The 26,340-nt window shown below is 42.0% G+C and overlaps 1 protein-coding gene across 3 annotated transcripts in view; it reads right to left on the bottom strand.

Annotated features, from left to right (window-relative positions):
• Rprd1a (regulation of nuclear pre-mRNA domain containing 1A) overlaps positions 1-26,340 on the bottom strand; it is a 47,934-nt gene that overhangs the window by 5,737 nt on the left and 15,857 nt on the right. For 2 of the 3 annotated variants that reach the window (NM_001305179.1, XM_214609.9), the window contains exons 2-6: positions 19,608-19,737; positions 18,417-18,523; positions 18,171-18,268; positions 17,267-17,393; positions 16,988-17,163 (exon numbers count right to left, since the gene is read on the bottom strand). In NM_001305179.1, the coding sequence (NP_001292108.1) occupies positions 16,988-17,163; positions 17,267-17,393; positions 18,171-18,268; positions 18,417-18,523; positions 19,608-19,737 (638 nt within the window). Of the gene's footprint in view, positions 1-15,556; positions 15,815-16,983; positions 17,164-17,266; positions 17,394-18,170; positions 18,269-18,416; positions 18,524-19,607; positions 19,738-26,340 lie in introns of those variants that run through there. The other variant, XM_063277256.1, reaches the window with a different exon arrangement.

A 26,340-nucleotide genomic window follows, 5' to 3' on the forward strand; every position in this document is an offset into this window, starting at 1 on the left:
TCCTCATAACATTCTCCCTAATCTAAATCACTATCTGTCAAGCTTTGGCTGGGTCATCCTTTATGACTTTATCAAAAACCAAGCATACCACTCCCACATATCTAAGCCAACTCACTAAAAAACTCCCACTGTAAGAAATAAAACTATGAAACCATATGTGTGCTAATTTGGGCTTCAACCCACACAGTAAGAATGGAACCGACAGGTTCTGGGGAAGCCTAAAGCATGGGACCACTCCTAACCTTGGTCTAAGTCCCCACCCAGCTGCTCCCTCACAAAGGCCCACATTTCCAACCCCGCCCTCTCATCTCCACTCTACTTCCCAGTATCATCCCACAGAAGCAGTCAAGCTTCATTCAAACACAAGTGCACTGGTTTAACCCACACCCTCCATTCTTAAAATGTTTAGCCCTAAGTCAGGCATGGTGGTGCCCACCTTTAATCCCAACACAGAGGCAGAGGCAGTTGGAACATGGAGCTTGAAGTCAGCCTGGTCTACATAGACAGAGTTCCAGGTTAGGCAAGGATACTTAGAGACCCTATCTCAAACAAAGGGTTGGGGGCTGGAAGCTGGCTTAGCTCTTAAAGGCTTGGCCCAAAGGAAAACAAACAAAAACCCCAAACCCATAAAAACATACCATTGTTACAGAGCTGTTTCTGTCTAGAACCTTTCTGACCACTCTTCCTCCTTCCGCTTACGCACTAAAATGCATGTCTTAACCAGAAGGAGGCTTCACCTTGCCATGCTTCAACACTGCGTTAAGGCCCAGGTTTAAAGATTTATTTTTATTTATTATATATATAAGTACACTGTAGCTGTCTTCAGATACACCAGAAGAGGGCATCGGATCTCCTTACAGATGGTTGTGAGCCACCATGTGGTTGCTGGGAATTGAACTCATGACCTCTGGAAGAGCAGTCGGGTGCTCTTAACTGCTGAGCCATCTCTCCAGCCCAAGGCCCAGGTTTAAATCTGAGGTAAAACACTTTTTATCATGTTGAAGTCCTGGGCTCAAGCCTAGCACCAAAGGTAGTGGGGGTGTTGAACCAGTCCCTTAGAGGATGTGATCAGCCCTGTATGCACTGCCAAGTTAAGTCAAGACTTCAAACTGGAGTTTTTCTCTGTAGCCAATCCTTATGTATAGATGACTTCATAAATGCTCTTGACCAAACATGGCCACCAACACTGCCTGCTCCTACCTCAGCAGACCTCTGTGCTGTGCTCACTTCTCAAAGCTCGTTCTAACCTCAAGTACTACAGGATTGTTTCCAAATTTCCTACTTGTACTGGGGAGGACAGTTTTGTATGGTAACATGCAGAGCTGACTACTAAGATCAAGTCAGGACACAGATAAACTCTGCTTCGGCAATCTCCTACCTCCATGCCCTTGAGCAAGGATTAAAAGAAGGGCAGTTTTACAGATCTGTAATGCTAAAACTGTGATTGCCATTCTGGGATAGCATCGGAATAGCTCAAAACAAGCAGCTACAGCAGCAGCTCTCAACCTTCCTAATTCCTAATGCCTGGGCCCTTTAACACCTCATATTGTGCTGACTCCCAACCTTAACATAATTTTTGTTGCTACTTCATGACTGTAATTTTGTTACCGTTATAAATCATAATGTAAATATCAGTGTTTCCCCATGGTCTTGGGCAACCCCTTAGAGAGGGGCATTCAATCTCTAGGTCTGATCACCACTGAGCTAGAAGAGTGAACTTCCCAGGCTGGGTGGGGTCACACACACTAAAAATCATAGCACTTGGAAGGCATAGGCAAAGTAGCCTAAAGTTTGAAACTAGCCTGGTCTATATAGTGAGTGCCAGGCCAGTATGAGCAACAAGTTCTGGAGACCCTACCTTAAGAGGAAAAATAAAATAAAACAAATCAAGAGTTATTTTAGGCATTAAGCAGTTGTTCTAAAACTCACTAATATAAAGGTTTTTAAACGTGTACATTCATCTTTCCTTGAAAATGATTCTATTCCTGCTCTCTCTTTTCTACACAATTGTGACAAAAAACAAAACAAAACAAAACCAAAACCCCACAGAACTAGGTGTAGTGCTTGTGATTTCAGTACTAAGAATGAGGCTGGGAAGAGGTGGAAGTCAGTCTGAGCCAGTCTCAAAAACCTATCCAAATAAAACATGTATTTAAAAACAAACAAACAAAACCTATCAAAACAAAGATGAATTTCCACTACATCTCCAAGATACCAGAAAGGCTGGGCAAAGAGAAGGACCTGCCTATTAAAGCCCACTCACTTCCTGGAGCCCTCTGCTGTAGCGTATAGCATGCCACACCAAACCAGAAACACTAGGATTAATTCTTTTGAACTGTTTTTGTGACCTATTGGAAACATCTTGAGCAGATTTCAAAATACTATAAAAACAGGCTTAGACAAGTCACTCCGTCCTCCTTGCGAGGGCTATCTCTAGGGTTCAGTAAGTATAACACAACTAGATTGACAATACCTGTTTATCAACACCTATTCTTTCAGAATAGTAACATCCTAGCACAAAGACTTCTCTCCACAAAAATTCTTTTCTTTTCTTCTTTTTTTCAGAGCTGGGGACCGAACCCAGGGCCTTGCGCTTGCGCTCTACCACTGAGCTAAATCCCCATCCCCACACAAAAATTCTTAAATAGAACACTATTTCCATCTAACTCCAGAAGCTGCATCTATGCAAATATCCAAGCAGTTTATCTCTGAAATCTGTGTATCATTATGATAACTGACCACTTAAATTCTGCTATGAACTCAAGATACTTCATCTAGCATATTCTAACCCAAATGAAAAATGCCAGTTATTATTCTAAATACTCCGTATAGAGACTACATGCTCTACAAGATGAAACTTGTCTTGGTTAGGGTTTTACTGCCGTGAACAGACACAATAATCAAGGCAACTCTTAGAAAGGACATTTAATTGGGGCTGGCTAACAGGTTCTGGGGTTCAGTCCATTATCAAGGTGGGAGCATGGCAGCTAAAAGGCAGGCATAGTGCTGGCAGAGCTGAGAATTCTACATCTTCATCTGAAGGCTGCTAATGGAAGACTGACTTGTAGGCAGCTAGGATGAGCATCTTATAGCCTACACCCACTCCAAGAGGAGCACATCTTCTAATAGTGCCAACTGCCTGTGCCTAGCATATACAAACCATCACGTTCCACTCCCGGGCTTAATCAAACACGAGTCTATGGGGGTCATATCTAGCCATAGCACATTTAAAAAGTACGCCTAGTCCAACTTCCAAAAATCCCCATAGTCTAAAGCAGTTTCAAAAAGGTTAAAAGCCCAAAGCTCAAAATCTCTTCTGAGATCCATCCAATCACTTAACTGTAATCTCCAAATCAAGACGGGAAACCAACCAGCTGGACAAACTCCAAACTCTGCATCTCCATGGCTGATGTCAAATCAGTCTTCAGATCTCCAGCTCCTTTTTCATCTTTGTTGACTGCAACAAACTTCTTTTCCTGGGCTGGATCCACTCCCTGTTAGCAGCTTTCCTCAGGAGATAGCCTATGACTTTGGCATCTCGAAAATCTTGAGGTCTCTAAAGCAACTTAAATGTTACAGTTTCTTGTTTCAATGTCTGGGATCCACACATGATTTTCTGGACTCCTCCAAAGGGCTGGCATCACTAGTCCAGGTCTTCCCTCTGTAGCACTCTAGGTTCTAATTAACTCCACTCCACTGCCACTGTTGTTCTTGGTGATCATTCCAAGGTACTGGCATATCCAATAGCTGGGTCTTCTGCAACTAGGCTTCGCCAATAGCTTCATAGGCTCTGTTCATGGTGCCAAGCCTCAGCTCCTTTGCATGACCCCTTCAGTCCTGGGCCATCAATGCAACTGAGGCTGCACCTTCACCAATGGCTTTCCAGAGCCTCACAGCGCCAGGCCTCAGCTGCTCTTCATGACCCCTTCATGCCTTCAAAACCAGTACCACCTGGGTGACTCTGACACATTACCAAGTCCAGCTGCATCATGATGTACAACCTTGGCTATCTCTGAACACTTCCCAGATTTCACCTCATTGATGCTGGTCTCTTCTCATCTCCAGCTAACCTGCATCAATTGTCCCAACAGTCCCTTCTACTTTTCACTCTAAAGCCAGAGACAGCCACGTGGCTGAAGCTACCAAATCCTGCTGCTTGCTGGGGCTGGAACACGGCTCCCCTTACTCTATTACCAGCTTTCTTTTCCGACTCCCTCTCCCTACGCCTGGCTTTCCTGGAACTTGCTCTGTAGGTTGACATTGAACTCAGAGATCTGCATGGCACGGTCTCCTGTAAGGCTGGGATTAAAGGTGTGGTCCACCAAGCCTGGATTTAAGCTTTTGTTTGCCTAAAACCTACTTTGCTCCAGGCTGGCCTTGAAATCTGAGACCTGTTTAGCTGTCTCCTGGGACTATAGGTGCATACCACTATGCCTGGATCTAAATTTAGCTGGGTAGAATCTTACCCCAAATTCCTTAATCTGTTATCTCCTAGAAGATAGGATTCACTTCCATTTCACTTCCTGGTGCTCCTTTAATACTCAAACTATACATTTTCTATTTTCCTTTTTCAGTTTGCTATGCTTATTTAAAATGCTGTTCATGAGCCTTAACCAGAGAACAAAGTCTCTGCTGGGCTTTTTTGAGATTTCCTTTGTCAGTGCAGTTAATATAAATCTTTTCACCTTAGCCTTGGGTAGACAGGAGCAAAAAACAGCCACATTCTTCACCAAGATACTACAAAAACAGTCTTTACATACTGAAATTCTCCTCTGAAACCTCTTGGGCCAGGTCTGCACAGTTCAAATCACTCACAGCAACAAAGTCTTCCATATTCCTATTGGGATAACCCATTAGCCCAACTTAAAGCATTCCATGGTTTTCCAAATCTGAAGTCCCAAAATCCACATTCTCCCAAACAAATGCATGGTCAGGCCTATCACAGCAATACCCCAGTCACTGGTACCAGCTTCTGTCTTAATTACGGTTTTATTGCTGTGACCAGACACCATGACCAAGGCAAAGTCTTATAAAGGACAATATTTAATTGGTGCCGGCTTATAAGTTCAGAGATCCAGTCCATTATCAAGGTGGGAGCACGACAGCATGTAGGCAGGCATGGTGCAGGCATAGTGGAAGGCTGCTAGTGGAAGACTGACTTCCATGCAGCTAGCATGAGGGTCTTATAGCCTATACCCACAGTGATACACCTATTCCAACAGGGCCACACCTTTTAACAGTGGCACTCACTGGGCCTAGCATCTACAAACCATCACAAAAGTTAAGTCATAACCATTAAGAACCTTCACTCGGGGCTGGGGATTTAGCTCAGTGGTAGAGCGCTTACCTAGGAAGCGCAAGGCCCTGGGTTCGGTCCCCAGCTCTGAAAAAAAGAACAAAAAAAAAAAAAAAAAACCTTCACTCAACGTCAACAGAAAAATGAAAAACAAAGGTTCAAACTTGGACTGGCTCAGTCCTGATGCTTCCCATTACGCCCTCCTGTTTCTTGAACCCTGGAATTAACTGAGCAATGGGTATTCTCAATGCTCCGCACTGAAAGCCCCTACACCACCACCCGATCATTGCTGAAAAAGGTGAGCGACCAACCAAGGAGAAAACTGCCATTTTAAACACCTCTGTGTCTAAGGGCACATACATCATTGAACACCTCTGTGTCTAAGGGCACATCATTGAACACCTCTGTGTCTAAGAGCACATCATTGAACACCTCTGCCTTTTTCAGTAGTTGAGTCACCATTTCCACCTATGTAAATATTCAGGTGATTTTTACATTCATTAACAACAACAAAAGAATAAAAAAGATGGCCATGAGGGCAAGTTCATTTAGAAATGGTGCCTAGTGCTCCAGGAAAGCTGAATCCACTGGCGAGTCTCAGTTTTAACCTTAAAAGAACAGAGGTATTGGTAAGATATGAGCTGACAGGCAGCATACAACACTAGTGACTTCTCCATTAACCAGGCAACCTCAAAAGCAAGACGATGCAACTTTAAAAAAAAAAAATGACCTGCTTCTACACATGCTGATGACTAAGTGGAGGTGGAGCTGATATAACTTGTTAGCTTGAAGTTTTATTTTCTGAGTAATATTACATCACAGTATCTCTGGGCTGTTAAATATCATGTGACATATAAATAGGATGTGCCACTGCTCTACAGCTTCAAAGAAGTATGCCAGAAAGACAAGTCTGGGCTAGTGTTTGGGATAAAATTACAGAGTGGTCTATGTTACATCTGTTATATCCTCAGTGGGCTGAGACCATGAGGTGCACACCAAGAAAGTTCCGCAAAGAGCTGCTTCACTCACACAGGTCTCACTTAGGTCGACACTGCACCCAACTTCCCCTCACCCTTGTTATGTACATAATCCGATTGCACCATCACCTCCAGCATCAGACTTCCTTCACTTTCAAACGTCTTTTGACATAAAACCCCAGGTTGGTGGGTTTTCACCCTCTCTACCAGTCTTCCTGGGATGCTGTGCACCAAGGACAACCAGGCCCCTCCATCTTCTTGCCCACAGCTTTGTCCAACCCATTGCAATTCTGCTGCACTGCAGGAATTCCCCTCTGGCTTAAGTCTCCTCTCTGGTGTCCTAGGATGTAAACCGGATCCGCCCAGGTGTAGACTGTACTTTGTCCCTCAGTCTTGCCTGACATTCTAGTTTCCCTAGATCAGGATTTGGTTTCTGCCATTGATTCTGGAAATCCTTAGTCATCGGGGCTTCATGTCTTTCCTGCTTCTCTCTTCTGGTATTCCAGGCATGTAATGAAACCGTCTCAATCCTTGGATGTACTATTTGTGGATGTGTCTTTCCGTTCCTTTTCCACTCTGCATCTGTTAGGGAAGTTCCCATTGGCCCTCACACCCTCACCAAGTATTTTCATGGCTGCCCTTCACTGCGTCAGATGCCTGTCTGAAGAACTAGGTGAGATTCTCTTTTGGTTTTTTTTTTTTTCCTTTTCTTTTTTTTTTTTTTTTTTTTTTTTTTGGAGCTGGGGACCGAACCCAGGGCCTTGCGCTTGCTAGGCAAGCGCTCTACCACTGAGCTAAATCCTCAATCCCTCTCTTTTGTTTTTATTTGGGGAATTTTTACCTCTTTACTTGCATTACCTGTCCAGTGAGGCATTGTGTCTGCTTTACCCACTAGAACCCTTAGCTATCGATAAATTCCTGGCCTGGACATACAAAACAAAACAAAACAACTTACCCAAACAGGTTAAGTTTGGTTCTGATGCTTGTTTTGCCTCTATGTTGTTTTCCTGGAACAATGTACCAGGTACCAGTGAAGAGTCATGCTAGGGTGGGAAGCTTTATGTTAATCTCACGAATTAGGCTGTGTAATGTTGAAGTAGATATAGGTGTCAGACACTGAGAACCCAACATTAGCAGTAGTGCTCCTAGTTCTGCCCTTGGAAGTAAACCGAAGTCTTGGGTTAGCTTCCAAAGCACCTGAAGGCAAGTATTCACACACGGCATTTAGTCCCAGCTCTCACTCTGCTCGAGCTCTACTCTGAGGCATTGTTGGTACATCTCCTGCCACTACCGTGGCCCTGGCTTCTGTCCTTGGATGAACTGTGGATGGCTCATTCACTTTGTTAATATGGAATCCCATGTTTACTAACTAGTTCAGCTCAATGCAATACTATCTACATTGACTAGTACTTTCCTTTATTTGGCATTACCTAGTAAAGAGCAAATCTTAACCATGGGTAAAAGTTAGCTAATCTTGGTTAAGTTTTCAGAGCAGCTCTAAGTAACTTCCTATGAAGCAAATGTGCACATACATTTGAAATAACTGCATTCTCAAAGCTATTGGCAACAAAAGCTATCTCCTCCTAATTATTCAATATGCTTATGCTGTGTATCTTTCTTAATCAAGAAAAACTAAACAGTCATAATCTCAACATTCCATTAACTAGAATACTCTTTGGAATTAAAATAATTAAAACACTGCTGCATAGTAAACTTACTGAAGTCTTCTCACAATTAGCTTCTACTCAGTTCTGCATTGTGACATGCGAGTTATCTCAATTTTGAAGTGTACTGATTTTTCCTATAAACTCCCAAGTGCATTACTGTATGCTGGAACGAGACTCACAGAGGCTTCAAGAAAGAAGCAGACTTTGTTCCACAAGTTATTATTCTACCAAGACTGACTATATATAGGCCAGCAAGCCTGACCAAATTCTACCTGAGATGACATTACTCTAAACACCACTGGCCACCCTTCAACGCCAAATCATTACTGTTTAAGAGGCTCATGAGTTACTGGTCAGAAAGGCCCCTCAAACACCACTCGCTGTTGCTCTCACTCTTGGCTGCACACTAGGACCACATTGTAAAATCCTATTGCTGCACTTTGCTAATTGCTGTTACTGCTTTGCTCCCTTGTCTCATTCATGCTGAAGTTCCACACAAAGTTCACTTTGCTACGGTGTACACTGGTTAGCAAACAGGTTCTTGAGCTGTCAATTTGGATTCTACAACCCTCACTTCACTTCTAAACAGCAGGTTCTATGAGAGATTGAAGTGCTGGCACTTGGGAATGTCTGGAAACAGACACTGTAAGTAGCAAATGTTGGTTCATTCACACTGACTTTCAGCTGCTGTTACTGTGTGCAAACCACAGGAGAAGTAAGGGACGTGATACACCTGGACTTGCTGGGATTCAGCATCAAAACTCCAATGACACAAGTGGAAGGTTTGTGGATTCAAAAAGAAATCAAGAAACAAAGATTTCTACACATCTGTTGTTTGACAGATAAGTTCATGAGATGGACATACCCATCAAAATCAGCACACAGAAACATTTAATCTACCAAAAATTCTTACATTTTACTCTTTAGCTCCAAGGGGAAACATTTAAACTACATTCTCTTTATTTTATAATTCATTTATTGTGAGCATACAAATTTTATACCTTGAATACTAAAGGACTTATAAGCCAAAACATTAACTATTTTGTAATTAAAACCTTAAAAAAAAACCTCTGGGGAAAAAATCCAATCCTGTGCACCATACATAGATGTTAGCACACTGTAGGGGTCTCATACAGCTCGGGCTGGCCTCGAAGTCACTATGCAGCTAGTGCAGCTGGAACTTCTAATTCTCCTGGCTCCACCTTCCCAGTGCTGGGATTACGGGTATAAACCACTGTGGTGTTGGGAATCAAACCTAGGCCTTCATGCACACTAGGCAAATACAATACCATCTAATAATCTCCAACCTAACCATCCATCCAGAGAAAGGGACATGCATGTATCAGGGCATAAATATAGAGGCCATGGAACAAGTTGAAGGAGTCAAGCTCTTGCCTTTCTCCACAAGGGTTCTGGGGATGAAGCTCAGGTCAGGTTTGGCAGCAAAGTGCCATTACCTGCTGAGCCATCTTGCTGGTCTGCCAATACTTTGTTCTATACACGTTTTAAAATAGTTAATTTATTGTGTCGGTACACTTGTGGAGACTAGAGGACAGCTTGTTTTTCCTTTTCTTTTTTTTTTTTTTCGGAGCTGGGGACCGAACCCAGGGCCTTGCACTCGCTAGGCAAGCGCTCTACCGCTGAGCTAAATCCCCAACCCCTAGAGGACAGCTTGTAGGAATCAGCTCTCCCCTTCCAGCATGTAGGTTCCAGGGACTGAACTCAGATCACTAGGCTTGGCAGCAAGTGCCTTTTCCCACTGAGCCACCTTGCTAGTTCCTGTCAAACATTTTTACAACTGTACCCTGTTCGAATGTAAGTACCACATTAACTTTAAACTACAACCAACCACATCTCACTTTGCTATCTGTGCCCCATTCGTAGGTCACAGCCACGACGTCTTTGCTGTGGTTGCCTGTGTTGTTTCTTTCTTGCCTTGCCTAGAATACTCCTTTGATGACCCACCCCAAAAAAAATTAAAGCGATTTCCTCATACATAGCACCTAGAGCACGTGTCTTACGATGGACACTAACTAGTTAGGGTATTTCTTAGTTACTCTACTGTGACCATTTTCCACCACACACACCCCTCCTCCAGCTCCTGTAGAGCTGAGATAGCAGTGGACGGATCCCAGGGCCTCATGCACGCATGAGCTACAAACAGCTCAGGGCCCAGATGAAACTGCTGCCAGAGGAGGCAACCATTCTTCAGTGTAAGGAGTAAGAGGGCAATAGTGATCAATGTGATCAAAAGAATTGCATACATGTATGTAATTGCTATAATAAACACTAACAAAATTCTTTTAAAGGTCAATGCCTAGAAGAAAAAAATGCCATAACATGCCATAGAAAAGATTTATTCACTAGAATATTTGAATATTCTCTAAAAACTAGAAATGAAAGAGTCATTATATATTTTACAAACTTCCTTTCCTTACTTAAGATTTTCTTTTTCCTCAGAGGCTGTAACTTGTCTATCAACCATATAATTTAAAATGTTGACTTCCCTAATTCTTCAATCCATGGATTAGGTAAAGTGGAACATGGGAGACAGAAGCAGATAGACCTCTGAATTCCAGGCCAAAACTGTATACATAGTGAATTCCAGGACAGCCAGGGCTATGCAGATTCCCTTTAGGGAGGGGAACAGAGGGGAACAGAGGGGAGAAGAAAGGAGGAAGAGAAAGGGGAGGAAAGGAAAATGCTTTAAGAAAGTACAGTGTTAGCAATCCTAAGTTTAAGGAGTTAGCAAACTAAGCAAGAAGCCCACAGTCACATCTGTAGAAAATGCACAAGAGCTAAGTAAGCTGCATTTCACATGTATGTAAACAGGCCTGACACTGCTGTAGTCTCTACCCAGTTCTGCAGAGTCATTGCAAACATTCATAACCCTTGCTAACTCACTTCATCATTTTTAAAAGGAAGCCTGTACTTCCTGTGGCTCTCCAAAGCAAGATAAAATAGTAAAGGCCATGACAATAGTAGTCACCATACACTGGGAAAACCCACTTCCAGTCAGCTCTAGGTGAGTCCAGAAGTCTTGACTTCTGACTCCCTCTTAGCTCACCCTAACAACAGTTTGCAAACTAATTAAGCACCTGTGATAGCAAATCCCTTTCTTCAACAAAGACCTAAAGCAAACTGATGGAAATCAACTCCACTCCTAATTAATCTGGGGATAGTGGGAAAGGCTTGTAATTCCTCACTTGGAAGTCTGAGGCAGGTTTCAGGCCAGACTGCATACAGAGGGAGATGTCATTAATGCACAACAAAAAGAGGACAATAATGAGACAACCACTAAAAACACTAGACAAGCAAAGAGCAAAGCTTTCTAAAAAGAGTAAAACAAACAAAACCCAGCATAAATGACAGAACATAGAGGAAAAACCTGTTAGAAATGGTTAAAACGGAGAAAAGATAAGCAATATGGAGTTGCAATTCAAAACATCTAATGTATGTAATAAGAATATGAGAAACTCGGGGTTGGGGATTTTGCTCAGTGGTAGAGCGCTTGCCTAGCAAGCGCAAGGCCCTGGGTTCGGTCCCCAACTCCGGAAAAAAAAAAAAAAAGAATATGAGAAACTCTAAGTAATTCAGAAGCAAAACCAAAACTCAACAGTGGTCTTTCTGCAAAACAACAGGTCTCCAAAACCAATGAGAGACCAACATCCTGGTCCATGCAGACAAAGTGTGACCCTCTAATGCAGAGAAGGAAAGGGTTGCTCAGCAATACTGTTTACTGAGGACAATGTTGACACAGTCAACTAGATCCACCTGCCTCTGCCTCCAAATGGTGGGATTAAAGGTGTGTGCCTCCATGCCTGGCCAGAATAACTTCATTAAGCCAATCAACGAAATTCTGAAAACTAATAAAAACCACCAATAAAAGGAACTGGTTTTTGGCAGAAGCTAGAGAATGGATAGGCCTAGAAGTTGTAATGCAAATTAGACAAACATTTCACTACTCTAGGAGTCGGGGTTACTGACAATGGGACTGGTAAGCTAAGCAAAAGGGGAGCTCTTCAGTCAAAGTGGTTGAAGAGTTTCATCTTTCTAAGAGTCTTAGAAGCAGAGCATACAACGGTGGAATGTATTTCAACACTACCAAAAAGGCTGTGAAGATGGGAGGCCTCAGAAAAAACAAGAGTGTGGAGAGGCTCACTTGTTAATTCCAGCCCTGAGAAATAAGGGATAGGGAGAGCTCCGAGGCTCATCAGACAACCAGCCTAGCCTACTTGGCAAATACAGGGCTAATAAGACCCTGTCTCAAAACACCAGGACAATGGTGCTTTGGGAAACAGTAGCTGATGTTGTCCAGAGGCGTATACACACATAAAAACTGTGTGTCTCCTGTTGGCTTATTTTTTTTCTTAGACCTTAAAACTATCACAAATAAGCAAAGATTTAACTTGAGATTCAGAGCAGTATTTCCCAACAGCAAGAAGTTGGATGTAATTTGGGATCAAAATGTTATTTAAGCCAATAGTTTTCAAAAGTAAGAAAGTGAAACAAAGGTAGACAGATACTATTTTACAAAACAAGATATAACATAAATAGAAATCAAGAAAGAATAGATGGCAGAGAGCTTGCTTATCACAGGTGAAGTTTAGGGTGCCATCCCCAAAAATAAAGGGGGAAGTGTGATAATTATATGAAAATGTTTACAGTAAATGTGCAAAGACAATATACAAAACAGCTATAGGTACAATAATCTCATCCTGTTAAAAGTTAAGGAATACTGGAATTATAGATCACATCTATGCCTTTAGCAATGAATGTAAAACTTTGATGACCACACACACTACCTTTACAGCATTAACAAAACCTCACCTCAGGTAGGCAAGGTGGTGTACACTTGTAATCAACAGGGAGGTTGCCCCAGGCTTCAGAACAAGATTGTCCAATCCTTCATTGCTACCACTCACAGCTCACACTGATGCCAGCATACTGTTAGATGAAGTCCTGTTAAGGACTCAGCACCCAGAGTACAGCCAGTGTCCTGCTCCTTCCTGCACTCTGAACTTCCGTAACCATCTCTTTAGGGACATTCACGTGAGATGGACTCTGAGTGCCATCTCACTTGTGAGAACCTCGGCTGTGCTGACTGTGGGTACTCTGCCCCTGCAGCCAGCATTCCTGTTCATCGGCCCATGCCCTCCATGCCATGTAAGACACAGGGCAATTCCAGCCCAAGGATCCAGACGCATTCGGCACTGTCCCCTTTCAGCCTCAGCCTGCTCAGTATACAGCACGGTTCACTCTACAAGTCATAGGCCGCTCAGGTGTTCCTCTTTTAGCACGGGGAAAGGACAAAATAGGAGCACTTTCGAAATGTAAAAAGTGGCCACTTTCACCTTGTTCAAATTACTGAGCCAAGCTTGTAAGCCACTGTATTCCCTGGACTGCTTTGTAGTAAGCAATCCTCTTCCAGCCTCTCTTTCCACTGTGTCAGTCATCCTCAATCACCAGGGTGCACAAATCTTACTACAGTGAACTAAGATATCGAGAGGTAAAGAAACCACATCTCATATGCTTATTTCAATATATTATTTTAATGTAGTGCTATTTATTCCTTATTATATCTACCTCATACATTAAACTTTACCTTGGGTATAAATGATAGAAAAGTGACCCATAACAATGTTAAAAGAATAAGCACTCAATTAAAATGCAAAGAATAATGAAAAGAAACAAAGCTTTACATACACAATAACCATGACTGTTGAAATGACAAACATGAACAATATTAGAAAGCAACCAAAGTCACAATTTGCACAGGTCACTATACACATACAGGAATTAAGCTTGGCAGAATGGCATTTCAAAACACTAGTAAAAAAAGATTCATTAATTTAGAGTTTTAGGAAGGCTGGGGCAGAATCTCACTATGTATAGAAAGGCAGTCTGGCCTGGAACTTCCTACAAGGATCAAGCTGAACTCAGACTCATGCTTCCTGCTTCAGTGTACAATTCACTAAGAGACACGAGCTACTATACCTGGTCTGTTAATTACTGATCAGTAAAGGCATAATTATCGCCTTCAATTTGTCACATCTCTATCTCACATGCAAAACAAATTCCAATAAAACGGGTTCAATCTCTGCCTGGAATCAGTTTCACATCACTTACATATGGAACTTGCTTTGTTCAATGCTGGCCCTGAACTCAAGAGATTCGTTTACCTCTGCCTCCTGAGTGCTGGGATTAAAGGAGTCAAGCACTTTATAAAAGCGTATTTCTTTCCACAAACTGTGCTGTGGAAGCTGAGCAGTCAAGGATATCGCTGATACAGAAGAGTTTCTCATCTGTATATCATTTCCTCTCCAAAAACGGCAAATGAAAAAGTCACTACTTCAAATGATCCTGCCGTGGTAGACACATACAATCCCAGGACTCCTGAGGCTGAGGCAGGAAGCTTGAGGTTCCAGACCAAATCAATCAATCTGTCTATCTGATCAAATCAATCTACCCATCCCATTTCAATCAAATTAATCAATCAATCTGCCTACCAATGTACCTAGTGTATATAACAAAGTATCTAGTGTGTAACAATTTACCTAGTGTGCAAAATTTTCATTGATTTCAAGTGCTTTAATAGTGGCTTTCACAAGACATTAAACAGCCACTTCTTAAACTGATACTTTTGTTCCACTTTCAAACAAAGAATAATTGGTGACAGCAATACATAATCAGTTTAATTGGGGCTCCTGAGGACTATAACCTGAGACATCCCAGCTGATACAAAACTATACACTCTCAACTTTCAGTCCTTAGTCGCTAGCTCAGGGTGATGGTGCCTCCTAATACAAACCATTGTTGGGGTAAATGCCAAGTCACTGTCACATCTTTCAACAAAAATGACACCTGCCCAATGACAATTTATAAGGACTTCTTGCTATTTTAAACATCCTAGTTTATATAAGTAAATAGTATCCTTAAACATATGATTAAGAGCTGGGCATGGTGGCACACACCTTTAATCTAGGCATTCTAGGCAGAGGCAGAGGCAGAGGCAGAGGCAGAGAGAACTGAGTTTGAGGCCAGTCTGGACTACAAAGTAAGTTCCAAGACAACCAGGGCCACACAGAGAAACCCTGCCTTGAAAAACCAAAACGATTTAAAACAAACAAACAACAACAAAGTAAAAAAAAAAAAAAAAAAAAAAAAAAAAAAAAAAACTAGTCATAACTGAAGTTGTTTTTTTCAATATAAAATTCTATCATGCTGAAAACTCCGTACAAGACTTTATTTCAAGCCAGTAATTAGATGGAACAGAAAGATTAGAAAGAGCTGGAGAAACACTTCTGATTTTGCAAAGGGGGTATATTTCTTACTGTAAAAGCAGGAAGCTTTTTAAGTAGAATGCACTGATGCTACAGACTTTCTCTGGGCTCTAAACAATCCCATAGCGCTTTGTGAAAACGTAGGAGCTACTTTACCTCCCTGTGCCTCACTTCCATGACTATAAAGTGTGGATAATAACGCCCCTGCTGCGTAGGACTAAGTAAGGTGATTATGTGATGTGCCTAGAACAGGACTCCTGAGACATGGTGAATGTCAGTGTTACCACCATCGGCTCTGTGTATGACTATCAACTAGGAAATTGGCTAGAATGCAACGGCAAAAGGGCTGGGGGTGGGGGTGGTGATGATCTATTTTCTACATTCACACATTAAATATAAATTCTATTTTTGAATCCAATGATAGCTAACATCAAAAGTGAGAAAGCAGGTACTAAGTAGGATAATGAAGCTTTGGCTCTTCAATTTTCAAAAACATGAGACAATACAGGCTTTGGAGTTTGATGTTTATTTTTAGCAGGAAGAATATGCTAACGGTGATGGCATCAACAGAAGATACGCCGTGTCCAATATCTGCAATAGAAGCTCAACAGAAGTTAAAGAAACTGTACCAAAAGGCTGAAGACAAACACTGCTGACATACTCACCCTGAGTGCTGCAAACAGTGAAAAAGCAATGATGCGTTAAGACTGAAGACCACTACGACATCACAAACAGGTAAGTCAACTATGAAATTCATGTTCTAAGAAACTCTATTGTATCTTCTCCATTTCAAGTGGGCAACCTCTTCCAGGACAGAGCATAGCAACAATAACTGAAGAACAAGTTTATGTGAACAGAAAGGGAGCAAATGGAAAAAGGACAGTGCAAAATTAGGAGTTGAGCATTTGGAGTGGAATAATCAAACAGCTCTCTCAGAACTGCAACAACAAGCCAGTTCAAACACCACCTGGGGCTTACTGAAAAACGAATGAACCAAGAGCTAAATAATAAAAAATAAACTTGAGGCAGTACCAGGATACACCTGCAAATTCAGAATGAGCTGTCTGTAAGTAAAGGGACTCAAACAGAACAGTCATACATAGCATTGGAATTAGAACAACTCAAATAAGAACTAGGAAATCCAATGGTCTTTTAAATAAAACCAAACCCAGCTTTCCTATATTGACAATGGCTACTTTGCTCAAAATATATTAAAAGACTACTTCTTTATTAGCTCCTGAGCCCCCAGACTCATTACCAACAGTGACAGCCATACCTCATCTTTCAACAACCTTCTCTGGAACAGCATGTGTAAGCCCAAGGAGTGTGTATGTGTGCAGGAAGATGTTAAGTGTGAGAATCAAGAGGTGGAGAGAATACTTCAAATGACAGACCTACAGATGGTGGTATGTGCTAGACTAAGTGTTCAAAAGACCCAACAATTTATTGCCACTAACATAAGACTTCAAGAGAGTTGTTATGTCCTTATTATTTTTTGTGCTTGAAGGGTTTACTATTTTCTATTTCATGGAATTGAATATAAATCATTTTAAATGTAACAAATTCTGCTAACACCAAAATTTCAGAGTTACTTAATCAGGCTGCTGTGGTTCAAGGGCAGAGAAAAAATTCTTGATAGCAAGAAAAAGCTTACCTGAGCCAATGGCTAGAACAGTCCATGATCAAAGAACTCTAAGATGCACAGATACATTAAAGTATATTAAAATTAAATGGTATGCATTAAAGAAGGAAAAGGTTACGCACTTCCAATTTATGTTCTTTCTCTGCAAGGGCTTCCTTTTGACAACGAAGAAAGTCCGCTAACATCCGAGTGAGTTGCTTTCTGTCGTCTATTTCTGCTGCCAGTCTGCCATTATAGTCTGCCAGCAGCATACAAGCGTCTTCCACCATCTTAGAAAGCCTTTCTCCAGATTCTTTATCTAAGAAAAGCAGAGGGTAACACAACCATTACACAAGAAATGATGCTGTGCTGTTCCCATTCCCTGCCTCCCAAACCCTGTGGGTCTCGCTTTCTCTGCTCACCTGTTATTTTCTCGAGCAGGGATACTTCTTGAACTTCAACAGGCAAAGAAGCTATCCTTTGATGGACTGCTGCATCACCTGAGGCTGCATTTTCTAAATCTTGTAATGCTCTAACAAGGTCGAGAGTCTAAAAGATTACACAACTTCAGAACCAGAAGAAAGAAAGCCCTAACACACACGCACACACGCACACACACACAGAGGACTTGACACCTCTTTCATATTTCTAATTCTTATGAAGCATTCACTAGTAAAAAGTCTGCAATGTATAACATTCTTAAGACAACCCTTTAAAAATACATTTTTAGACTAATTTTTTCATTTGTTTCGCCTCTGTGTCATGTCTGTCTGCAACATGATCATGCCTGGTGCCACCAGAGGCCAAAACAGGGTGCCAAACGCCCCAGAACTGGAGATGCAGATGCTGTGAGATGACTAATGGGTGCCGGGACCAAACCAAATCTAGCTAAGAGATTAACTGAGTTAAGAGGAGCAGCACTCTTAACTGACAGCCATCTCTCCTCCCCCCAATCTCTACGTGTTAAGAAACTGGCCAGGTGGTGCTAGTGCAACCTTTAATCCCAGTACTTGGGAGGGAAAGGAAGGCAGTTTTTTGTGAGTTTGAGGCCAACCTGTGTCTGTATAATGAGTTCCAGGACAGTCAGGGCTACACAGAGAAACTGACTCATAAAACAAAAATTAACAACAAAATCTTACACACAGACAGACACAGAGGTGGGGGGGGGGTGACAGTGGTGGGTGGTATATGCTACTTCAAACAAAAGCAATTTGTTATCCAGGAAAGAGAAAGAATAATTTAGAGTTTTCTTATACCCAGAACACTGGAGTCCTCAAAGCCCAAAAGTAATAGAGTAAAAATCCCAGCGCTGTCCTGGGTTTTTACCTGTGGTGGTTCACTTGGGGACCCTAGAGAGGAACAATTTTCATTCTCATCCACCTTTATTTGCTCATAAGTCCTCTTCCTCGTCTTCTTATCTCCATCTGATTTAAAAGACATGAGATTTTAATGAGATGTTTTCCTGAGAGGATCACACAAAGAGATCATCTCCATCTGATTTAAAAGACATGAGATTTTAATGAGATGTTTTCCTGAGAGGATCACACAAAGAGATCGAGATCCTGTACTTACACAGAGCGTGCTTAAGTTGTTCTAATACATCGTTTTCATAAACAGACCGCTCTTCCCAAATGGATAATACTCTCCCAAGGTGCTTCTTACAGCTTTCATCAGTTTCACTAAGAAGAAGAAGTAAGACACTCAGAGTGAAAACGCAGTGAGTGCTACCATGACTTACTGACTTAATGGAGTACATGCTGGCTCCCAGCAGGAGCTCCCAAATATGCTGAGCACCACTGCAGCAGCTCAGGTGAGGCTCAGGCCAAACACTGCCTTCACCTCCCCTCAGAACTCAGTAACAAAACTGTACATCAGAATGGTTTTAATTGTCAAAGGCTTCAGCAGTAGATGCCAGGGGTTTACAAAGATGAGGTTCCCAAGTGAAAGGAGCTAAAGGACAGTTCCAGGCCACATTTTTAAATTAACTGAGCTCATCGATATCTGTGGCATGGACAGGAAATGGGGCTCACAGCAGCTCTTGCTCCTAAGCGCTATGAATGAGAAAAGCATGGTGCTAAGATAGCACCCTCAGAGACCTAGCCCAGTTAGAGCAATCAGGAGGACTGTCTGAGAAGTGAGAGCAAATCTGCAGACTGCCTCTACATAGGACTTAAGAGACTTTATCCCTCAGCACTACCTAACCTGGGTTTTGCATTTGTCTCACAAACCTAGAGCCTGGAGTTCAATCCCTTGGACTCACATGATAGAAAGAATGAATCAAGCCTAATATCCATCTGTGCACAATGGTACATATGCACACACAAATAAATGAAACAGGAACATTTTAGAGTGCATAATCTAGAAGATTTCCATGCAGAAAATTACCTGAAGAAAATCTTTTCAAACAGTCTTTATTTCTAAAGCACTTAAAAATGTTAGGAAATACACCCGCACACTAGAAAACCAAGAGCCACTGTGGTATTGATTCCAGCATATGTGACATAAGATGGAGGTCTACAAGCATACATTTTCAGTTCAGTTCCCTCCTTTTTTCTCTCAGTGTTGTTCATCCCAGCAGTCTGTAGCAGGACTTCTGGTCTCTTACAGGAAAGCTGAGATTCGAGCACTCTAAATGCCCCCTTGGTGGCACCTTAACTCCTCACAGAAAGCAAAACCATCACATACTGTATGAAACCTTTAAAAGAACGTAATCTGTTTATCTGCTGATTCTAAACCTTACCTCATGTACAGAAAAGATCCTACCTTGAAACATGCTTGAATGCCTCCACTATTACTGGTGCAAAATCTTTTGTGAACTCTGGCCCCTTCCTTTTGCTGTTTTGAATGACATCATTGGCCAAGTAGAGAAAAGTAAGCTTCCTGTTGGGTTTGGCTAAAAAAATTAGAAAAGGAAAAATAATTAAGATACTAAAACATCCTCATTTAACTTAGCCAAACTTTCTTAGCACACGAACAGCTCCAACTCCTAAGTCATCAAATCACTGCTGCTAACTCTGCAGGGTAGCTACTCAACCACTTCCAAGGTCAGTCTCTCGTGTGTGTGTGTGTGTGTGTGTGTGTGTGTGTGTGTGTGTGTGTGTGTGTGTGTATAAAAGTATCCTTAAAGGGGTCAGTGATGGATCTCTCTGTCTCCTTACTTCATTTCTGGTCTCACCATCATTCCCAAGCTAAATATACTTTATATACAGAAATGCTCATACATGCACAAAACTACACCTCCGTAGGTCTATATGCATTAAGCTTTACAAAGGAACTGAATGTAGCTATTTAATACGATGGTGACTGAGTCTAAACACTGAGTCAAATGTATTAGGGGACTCAAAACCATTGTGAAAAAGCAGAATACAAATATAGAACAGGCTGCAAGATATATCACTTAATTATGTTGATTTGCCTTATGCAATAAATATTTGCCATTTAATCAGTGAGACAAAATGACCAAAGGTTAGACTTTTTCTTCTTTAGATTACATGACCTTGTATCATTGAGTCCATCTTGACAAAACATCCCTCTACTTGCTATAGTCTGTGGTATGCTCATCCTTCTAGGGAAGCCACAAGACTTCAATGGCTGTGGCACAGTATGTTTTTCCCAGTTAGTGTTGACACTAAGGTTCAGAAGCAGAGGATTTTGTTTAATTTTTATCAAGACATTTCTAGGTTTACAAGTTGAAGAGTTCTACAGACTGGGAATAGAGCTCTATGGAAGAACACTTACTTGGTATGCATGGGGGGAAGGGGGAACAGAATTGATTGGATAACTATGAACAAGAATTCCCCCCCCCCGGGGGGGGGCTGTCTGCAAAAGAGTGTTATAAAGAGGTTGGAATGTTATAGACCCAGGGTCTAAGGACAATTTATCTTTAACTCCCTTGCTCATCCTTGCCCACCTCTGTGCCAGACCTAATGTCCTGTGACTAGCAGAGAAGGATCCCTTGAAATGTATGAACAGATCCCCTAGTTTCCAAAGATTAAAGAACCAAGAGAAGTTAGGTGTGATGACACATGCCTTTAGTTTCAGCACTCAGGAGCCAGAGGCAGGAAGATCTACTTGAGTTCAGGACCAGCCAGCCTGCTACAAAGCCCATTCTAGTACAGTCAGAGAAACCCTCTCTTGAAAAACCAACCCCTCCCCCAAAAAAGAGCTAAGAATGCTGTCAGGTAGCACCAAAAGCCTGTAGCCGGGTTCTCCCTATTTTGCGACCATCTGTTGTTTACCGGATGTACTCACCAAGGCACTTGAAAAGTATTGTGATTTTACACCTTTCCTCGTTCTGTCACTACACAGATTCATGAACTAGGTTAGGCATGGAGGTCTTTACTCCCCCAATTCCTAGGCAGAACAGAGGATGTGGGGGGTTTCAGGCCATCCTTGTCTACACAGTAAGTTCTATCTCTAAACAGACAAGTGTGGTGCTGAGGAGGCCAGCACAAGTACATCTCTGCAGCTCGGGGGCTGGCTTAGACTGGACGGTCCCAACACCAAGGGTTTTCAATTGTTCCTCTTGTGGAACCAAGGTTAAAATATGAGAAATTCTGAGTACTCCCCATAAAATCAGATGGGATGGCGCACACATTTAATCCCAGCACTTGAGAGGCAGAGACAGGCAAATCTTTGTGAGTTCAAGGCCAGTCTGGTCTACAAATTGAGTTAGTTCTAGAACAGCTAGGGGCTGTTAAACAGAGAAACCTGTCTCAGGGCAAAGGGAGGGAAGGAGAGAGAGGCCGGGTGAGAGAGAAAGAGAGGAGAGAGAAAAAAAGAGAGGGAAAGAGGAAGGAAGATGGAGAAAGGAAGAGAGAGAGGGAAGGTGGGAGGGAGGGAGGAGGGAGAGAATGAGAATGCTAGGAGAAAATTGCAAAAACTATTTACAAATAAATTTAGACAGTTTTTAACATAATAGCCATGAATACTTTCACACAGGCTTGTAGCAGTGGCACCTGGGAGGCAGCTGCAAAAAGACTGAGAGTTCAAAGCCAGCGTAAGATGCAGAGTAAGACCTGTGTCAAAATCTAAAACACAAAACAAAAAAACTAGGGTTGTGACTCAGTAGTCGAGTACTTGCTTAGCGTGCATTAAACCTGGTTTTTGTCTCAAATTCCTGATTCTCTAGAGAAACTCTGGGGTGGCAGATCATCAGCCAAGGCCAAGAAACCGACCTAGTCGGTCCCTATGCTTCTGCTGTTACGAGATTCCGTAAAGATACCTACTTTCCATATCTTCTATTCAAATTAAGCAGTTTTTAGTGATGTGTGCTGTGTGCCAGGGATCATAACTGGCACACACAAAGAAAGTCTTTCCTACCCAGTGCATGCGTTAAGAATTTTTGCAAGTTACTTACACACTGGCAGATTAGAAGCCCAACACTAAAATGCATATTCCTCCTTGTCATTAACAGTCAGGCCAACACGAAAGCAATGATGAGCACAACACCCACTGTGCCTTGTGTTTTGCTGTATTTTCATCAGTAAAAGTAAGTGTCACTCACTGTCATGTAGCACTACCTCTGGACATCCCTCTTCCCCGAGGGAAATCATATGGACAAGTATACACTCTTTCCCTAGAGCCAGTATACCAGCACATCAACGCACGCACGCACACACGCGAGCGACAGGGAGTGAAAGTCGATTACAAAGAAAGATTTGCCACAGTCATGCTTGGTAATCCCACACTCAGAAGAATGAAGCGGGAGGACCACAAGTTTAAGGTCAGTGTGTGATGAGATTTTAGATTATGAGACCTAATCTAAAACAACAAACAAACTATACTGGGTTGCAGGACAGATCAACATGTAAAGACAATTGTTGACAAGCCTGACTATCTGAGTTTGATTCCCCAGGATCCATGTTGTCCATGGACCTCCACAGATAGAATATACCCAGTAAATAAATGTAGTGATATTGTTTTTTTTTTTTAAAGCTCTATTAAGCCAAGTGTGGTGATGCTGACCTATAACCCTGGTTGTTGGGGGCAGAAGGCAGGATGATCTGGAACTCAAAACCTGTCCAGTAAACAGCAAGTGTAAGACCAAACTGAGCTGGAGAGACCTGTGTCAAAAAACCACAACAATGTAATTTAATTACATTTCCAGAATGAATTTATTTTGCCAAAGAATTAATTATAAATGATGAAATGATGAAGAGATCATGCCGTTTCTTCCTTCACTGGCTCAGGTAATTATTTAGTGTTTACCATATTCATGGGCACTGCACTAGGCACTAGGAAGAAAAGACGACTTGGCAGTCAGGCACACACAAACCTACATACACATCGCACACAAGAAAATAATTAAATGAATAAATTAAAATATAGTATTTAAAATGCTTACAGTGTTTCAGCAAGTGGATGGTGGGCAGGGCACACCAATACACCTTCTGGAAAGCTCAACCAGGGAAGATTTGTTATCTATTGTGGAAACAGTGGTCCTAAGGAAGGTAGTAAGAAACTTCAGAAGGCAGGGGTCTCAAAGGATGAAGGTCACTGGAGACATTCCCTTAAAAGCTGTACTTGAATCTGGACGCCCCTCCCCCTGCTTCCTGACAGCAGCTTTGTCACCTCAAAGTCACCACAATGCTGCCTCTCCACAGTTCCAAAACCAAAGGAGCCAACTAACCATGGACTGAACCATAAGTCAGTCCTCCATTTCTGCTTTTGGTTTGTGGGTGTTGACAAGACAAGACAGGCCATAAGCTTGGGGTTTTCTTGCCCCAGTTGACTATCTCAGATACTGTGTTGCAATAGTTGCAGGTTACAACTAACCACTGAGAATACTGCAAAGGGCTAGACAAGAGGAGGAGGTTCCAAACTGGAGCTGAGGTTTCCGTCCTGTGTTCTTGCCCACTGTAACCATCTCTATCAATTACCTTGCTTTTTAGAGGGGCAATGTTTACACAGAAGAAAAGGCATTCTTTTCACTGACATGATGCTCTGCCTCATCCAAGGGCCAAAACAATGGAACAAGGGACCACAGACAAAACCTGTGAAGCCATGGGCCAAACCTTTCCTCCTTAGACATTGTTAATGTGAGGGATTCTGTGGCACTAATAAGAAAGGCTACTAATGCAGTTTGAGCCCCAATGCTATACCCATTTCACACAGTTCTCAGATGATACTGATGCTATCAGTCTGAGGGCTATATTTTTTTAAGGCAAAGTCTCACTCACTATGTAGCCCTAGCTAGCTTAAACAGAGCCCTTATATAGACCGGCTAGACCTTGAACTTGGCTCATTCTACTGCCTGTCTCCAGAATCCTGAAACCACAAGTTGACACCAACATGCCTAGCTGAAGACAGACATGAGAGGACACAATCTCTTCAGCAAATAAATTGCATGGAATAAAAAACAATGCACAAACAAAAGGAGGGGAAGGATGCCAGGCATGGTGATTGCACACCTTTACACCCAGCATTCAAGAGGCAAGGCAGGCAGATCTCTATTAGTTTGAAATCAGCCTGCCTGATCTACACAGCAAGTTCCAGGTCAGTCAAAGCTACATGGTGAAATCCTGTCTCAAAGTTAAAGGAGGAGGGTAAAGTGAAGAACTGTCAACCAAATTCTGTGTAGATTCTACTTTATAATATTATTATTCAAGATGTATCTAAGGGGACTTGATACTAAACATAGAGTGTAGGATGAAAATAACCAGTTATGGGGCTCATAATTATGATGATAGCTCAGTGGGGCACAAACGAGCACACACAGATAATTTAAAAAGAATTATGGCTAATGTTATGATCGCACCCTATGGTAGTATTAAAAGTTCAATATAGGTCTTAGTGTGTGGTAAATATATCCTGATGTGTTAGGATAAAATGGCTCTATATCTGATATTTGCTTTAAACCAGAGGGAAGAATCAAGCAGCAAAATGAGGACGTCATAGGCATGAAATAGAGAAGACTCAATGTCACTAATACTGAAGCCAGATTTGGGCTCCAGAGCTGAAGCTACCGCTCAGCTGGAAGACACTGCCTAGCACACATTCACAAACCTTGCTTCAATCCCAGAACCGCATAAACCAGGAAGTAGTGGTGTACACTTGTGATCCCAGCACTTGGGAGGTTAGAAGCAGGAGAATCATATGTTCAAGGTCATGCGTGACTATAAAATGAGTTGGAGGCAGCCCAGAATATACGAGAGCCTGTCTCAAAAAAACAAGAACGATAATGAAAACTGAATGGTGTTCATGCAGCATCTGGCCATTCCTTACGCTTGTATATGATTGGTCCACCACCCTTTTTTTTTTTTTTTTTTTTTTTTTGAGACAGGGTCTGTGTAGTCCCGGCCACCCAAGAACGAGTTGTGTAGACCAGGCTGGCCTCAAACTCACAGAAATCCATTTGCCTCTGCCTCCTGACTGCTTAACTTAAAGGTATGTGCTACTATACCTGGCCTTCAGTAAGACTCTGAAAGTTTATCACAGGCAATGCGCTAGTTAGCTGTCCTCATCTCTATGCCCAATTCAGACAAACATGGATGAATAACTCAGTGCATGTACCTTTCACCACTGTGTGAAGTCAACACACACATAGACTTTTCACACAAATGAAATGCTATATATTATGCTTTAAAAAGAGCCAACTCGCTCCTGCTATCTTGCTCCTCCCTTCCTGCGTCCCCTCTCTCCCCATCCCCTCCCCCTCCACGTGCTCATGGCCAGCCTCTACTTCTCTCTCCTCCTACCTCTACTACACTCCTAACTCCCCTCCTCATGCCCTGAATAAACTCCATTCTATAACTAAAAAAAAAAGCTAACACACTTCATTTAGACAGTACCTTCTGTACTGAAAAACAGATAATATCACTTTTCAACAACCTCCATTTCTTCAGATCATTTATACCTTTTATCCCATAAATCTGAGCAAACATTAACACATGATGGATTCTAGAAGGCAGGGATGGTGTACTGAAAGGTATACAGTAAATTTCAACAGATGCTGTCATGTCCACCACGACACACTCCCTGTAACAACACACTACACAACCAACAAGCAGTTAACATCTTTGCCAATTTATGCAGCAAACGGTATTTTATCTGTAATTCCAAACTAGTGAGGGTTCCAAAAAGTGACAGGTTTTTGTTTGTTTATTGAGTTTGTAGACAAGGTTTCTCTAAGTAGCTTTAACTGTCCTAGACTCAGAGATCTGCCTGCATGGCTCCTGACTGCTGGAATTAAAGGTGTGCACCCCCCACACACAGAGTGAGGCTGAGTTCCTAACACATTTATATTCCCTCTTTAGTGAACTTTCCATTCACATCATGTTGCTTGGTTTCAGCTAAGATAATTGCTTTTTCTTATTAATTTACATTTATGAATAGATTATCCTTTTTCATGCTTTAGATATGTTCTCTGGAGCTGTTGCTTAAGACTGAAATTTGGCATTTCCTACATTCACAAGCTTTAAGCCTGTTTAGAATAATAGGCTATCAGGAAGTAGTGGGATTCGTTCACACAGAATTGGCTTTCTCTATGGCATCG

The sequence above is a fragment of the Rattus norvegicus genome, chromosome 18, assembly GCF_036323735.1.
Source record: "Rattus norvegicus strain BN/NHsdMcwi chromosome 18, GRCr8, whole genome shotgun sequence".
Lineage (NCBI taxonomy): Eukaryota > Metazoa > Chordata > Mammalia > Rodentia > Muridae > Rattus > Rattus norvegicus.